Genomic DNA, 4,426 nt, shown 5'->3' on the forward strand with positions numbered 1-4,426 from the left:
ACCGTCCATCTGCAGTCTTTATTTATTTTTTCATTGGAATATAGTTGATTTACAATGTTGTGTTAGTTTCAAGTGTACAGCCCAGTGATTCAGTTATGCAATACATATATATATATATATATATATATATATAAATCTATTCTTTTTCAGATTCTCTTCCATTACAGGTTATTATAAGATATTGAATATAGTTCTCTGTGCTGTACAAGTAGGCCCTTGTTGGTTATCTATTTTATATATAGTAGTGTGTACATGTTAATCCCAAACTCCTAACTTAGCCCTCTCCCTCATCTGCAGTCTTTTTACTTATTTATTTGTTTGTTTGTTTGTTTATTTTGGTTGCGTTGGGTCTTCATTGCTGCATGCGGGCTTTCTCTAGTTGTGGCGAGCGGCGGCTACTCTTTATTGCAGTGCGCAGGCTTCTCTCATTGCAGTGGCTTCTCTTGTTGCGGCGCATGGGCTCTTGATGCGTGGGCTTCAGTAGTTGTGGCAGACGGGCCCAGTAGTTGTGGCTCGCGGGCTCTAGAGCGCAGGCTCAGTAGTTGTGGGTCACAGGCTTAGCTGCTCCGCGGCATGTGGGATCTTCCCGGACCAGGGCTTGAACCCTTAAGTGGTTAAGCGGATTCTTAACCACTCCACCACCAGGGAAGTCCCCCCTCTGCAGTCTTTATCATACTTTGCTTTCTACTTGTACATATATTTAATATTTCCCTTTATATCACCTTCTCTTTTAAATTTAGTTTTTATTATTACATATGTCATGTAATATATAACATGTACTATTACCATATTCAATTATATCCTATTGTATTTATTAAAAGGAAGCTTGATATCACAACTGTATATGGAAAAACCAGACTCACTTGCTGTAAATAGAAGGTAGCTATAAAAAGAAACATAATGACAAGAAGACAGTTTTAACTTCTGGCTAGATTCCTCTGCCTGGTGATGGCTAGGAGCCTGAGGCCTGCTTCTGTTGAGAAGGGAGCCGGCAGCAAATGTTCGGGAGGTGTTATGTTACTAGGACCACGCTCGCTCGTGCTTCCGAGATAATCAGGATTAAACAAGGGACCAACGGGAGTAACCTTCTCAGTCTTCACTCTTGTTTGAGGAATCAGCTGGCCTCCCACCAGGCTCCTGGGTCCTCTGCATGAGAAAACACTCCCTTTTTAAGGAGTCTCCCAGGCAGCTGCCCTCATAGGAGGGGTCCTGGGTGCTTTAAGGATAGTGAATTATAAGACATGGTTCCTCACCCTAGGGTGACACTTGAGAAAGGAGAGTCACCCTCTCTCCTGTGTAGAAGCCCTGAAGTGCAGGGACGCATCGGAGCGGATAAGTAAAGGTTGCTGGGGGCGGGGGTGTCTCAGGGGAGATGGGCTGAGTAAAGAGCGGCGTGGGGCGGGAGGGCTTGAGTCCAGACAGGAAGCGTTCTCATTTTTTACTGGTTGGGGGGATCACTTGATTTTTCTCTTTGCCCCTCTGTAAACTGGAGTTAAAGATTCTGGATATCCCACAAGGTTGCTGTAAGGACAGAATTGAAAAATGCATAAAAAACGCACTTTCTCCGCTGTCGGATGTGATTGTCGTGAGTGGCGACACCGAGCACAGGGTTGGGGAGTGAGTTGGTGGGCTTTGAGCAGCAAGCACAGGGGAGGAAGGATGCGGTCAGGTGGCCACAGGATTGCCCGGGGACGGGGAGCCGGGGCAGTTTGGTAGCAGCAGGGTCCTGGGCTGCAACCAGGCATGAGTAAGCCTCACTCCTCCATCCGGGCTTTTGCAGGAAAACCTGCCACCTGCGCTGCAGCCACACCTCAAAGACATGGGGGAAATCAGCAGGCTCGGGGGCCCCCTCTAATCTGCGGGCTGCTAACACGATTTCCAGGAAAGCTCCATTGCCCAAGAACCCAGAGCTGCACAGGTAGAAATGCTGCCGCCTTGTGGCCGTTTCCCGCGCGGGGGGGGGGGGGGAGCGGGGGATCCACCATGGCGTTATCAATGTCCCCGCCCCCTGCCAGGTACCAGGATCATCTACGACCGGAAGTTCCTAATGGAGTGTCGGAACTCACCTGTGACCAAAACGCCCCCGCGGGACCTGCCCACCATTCCCGGGGTCACTAGCCCTGTGGGTGATGAGCCCCCTACAGAAGCCAGCCGGGACCACCTGAGCAGCAGCCCAGAGGACAAGCCGGCAGGCGGTGAGTGGCCGGGCTCGGCCAGGCTCTCCCTGGGGAAGGGAATGCGTGTGGTCCCATCCGCTCAGGGGGAGTTCCAGGAAGGGGAATGATGCTCCTGCGTGGAACGGCCCAGAGTCCAGAGGGTGCGGGTAGGGACTGGAGTGTAGAACTTTCATCGGAACCAGCTTTCCCAGGGAAAGGGGCCCAGGAACCGGAGGAAAGGCGATTTGGCCTCAGATTATCTCAGTGGGGAGCTTGCCAGGGGATCACGCAGCCACTTTGATAAGCACTTTAATAACCTTTGTGTAATTGTCCCTGAAGTGTTTCCGTGTGTCTGTGATACTCGGAACCCACCCACGATATTTGTGGGCGGGAGGTGACATCAAAGCCACCGCGTCCTCGCCCTCTAGGAAATTACATGTCTGTGGGATCAGAAAGGCATCCGGGATGCCTTCTGTTAGGGTGTCCATAGCGGATTCTGGAGACGGTAGAAACAATGCAGCCAGTTGTTTCTGCAGGTACCACATGGGGTAGCTGGGTCCTTCCTGGTGTCCATTCCCCACACCCCCTGCCAAGCGATCAGAGCAGCCACCCCAGCAGAGGTGTGTGAATGCCCTCTTTGTGGCATCGGGACTGGCTGGCCGGAGCATCTGTGCGCTCCCACTACATGGAGGACGCAGCATAAGCACTCGCAGACAACCTGAGTCAGTCTGGAGGCCGCTGACCCTTCCCCCAAAGGCAGTACACCAAGCCCAGACAGGAAGCAGCTGGGACTGCAGGCTGGGCTGGCTCTGCTGACAGCAGCAGAGAACCCATCTCCCCAGAACCCATCGCCTGCAGGATGTGGTTCATTGTTAACTTGGGAACCCCACCTCCCAAGACGGGCCCCAGTTGCCTTGCCTTCATACTTGGAGAGCCTTGGAGGGAAGGGAGGTGGACTCGGGCACAGAGCGCAGTAGGAAGGACGGCCCCAGGCAGCGCAGTTCCCTGCCCTTTGTTACAGGTTGGAGAGAAGGAGGGATAGAGTCACGTGGTCGGTCCCCCGCTTAAACCAAAGACTGGTAGTTGAGGATGGAGGTTGTCAACACCTGAAATGGTTGTGTCACCACTACCTGAAGGCTGTCCATCGCCCGCACTTGCACACCCTCTTCCCTCCCAGTTTCTAGAACTGCTCTGGCCCATAACAAATGCGGGTTGGCCCATAACAAATGCGGGTTAGCCCAGCAGTGCCCCAGGCCAACAGCTCTGACCCCACAATAACAGCCTAGTGGTCTGCATGGTTGTTGGGATGGGGTGTAGTGGAGGAGGGGGACATGATTTTCCATTTTGCTTAACTGGCTATGAGAAGCCAAGGCTCCTGCCCTTGGGCCCACATATTTGTGGGTAGACGAGGGTAGTTGTTCCCCTCTGGGGGTCACAGCAGGCATCCTGCCCTGTGGAACCTTGGAGCAGCGTTGGCCAGGAGATCGTGAAGAAGGCAGTTCCATTAAAAAGGAAAACAAGGGAATTCCCTGGCGCTCCAGTGGTTAAGACTCCACGCTCCCAGTGCAGGAGGCCTGGGTTCAATCCCTGGTTAGGGAACTAGATCCCACATGCCACAACTAAAAGATCCCTCATACGGCAACGAAGATCCCGAGGGCCGCAACTAAGACCATGCACAGCCAAATAAATAAATAAATTTAAAAAAGAAAAGAAAAAAACAAGCTGCCGCAGCATGAATTACTTAAAAATTTTAATGGTAAGAGTTGGACAAGGGCAGTGAGTGGCTGAATTACCCAAATAACTTCTGTATCGCAGGGTCAGGCTATTCTGTGGGGAATCGGATGTATGCCTAGTAGGTTAGGGTACCACTTTCTAAACCAGAAGTTGGGACATGTGCTCAGAAAGGACTTATGTTTAAGAAATATTTGGGAAGTTGTATTTATTTCAAATCACAAGGAGCCATTCACTCTTATTACAAAATTCAGGGCTGTCACCTCTCCTGTGGGGAGACGTGGTCTCTGTGCTTCATTTGGGATTGGGGGAGGAAGCACAGCTGGACGTGTCTTTCCAGGAATTCCTGGTCCTGCCCTCTCTCCTTTCTCCTTGGAAGCACAAACCTGGCCCTGCTCTCCTTGTGGGAACAGCAGAATGGGAAACCAGGCCTCTTCTTGGCCTCTAGAATGTCAGCGCTACCACATGCCCATGGCTCACCTGGCCCTCTGTCTCTTCTCTCCCCAGGTGAAGAGTCACAATTTGAGATGGACATTTAA

The 4,426-nt window shown here is 51.6% G+C and overlaps 1 protein-coding gene across 1 annotated transcript in view; it reads left to right on the top strand.

Moving 5' to 3' along the window:
- The window catches only part of EIF4EBP1 (eukaryotic translation initiation factor 4E binding protein 1), a 19,300-nt gene extending 14,874 nt beyond the window's left edge, over window positions 1-4,426 (top strand). Inside the window, exons 2-3 of the mRNA XM_007448316.1 lie at window positions 2,016-2,195; window positions 4,395-4,426. Of these exons, the coding sequence (XP_007448378.1) occupies window positions 2,016-2,195; window positions 4,395-4,426 (212 nt within the window). The remainder of the gene's footprint in view (window positions 1-2,015; window positions 2,196-4,394) is intronic.

Source organism: Lipotes vexillifer, unplaced genomic scaffold (assembly GCF_000442215.2).
Source record: "Lipotes vexillifer unplaced genomic scaffold, Lipotes_vexillifer_v1.1 scaffold1166, whole genome shotgun sequence".
Classification (NCBI taxonomy): Eukaryota; Metazoa; Chordata; class Mammalia; order Artiodactyla; family Lipotidae; genus Lipotes; species Lipotes vexillifer.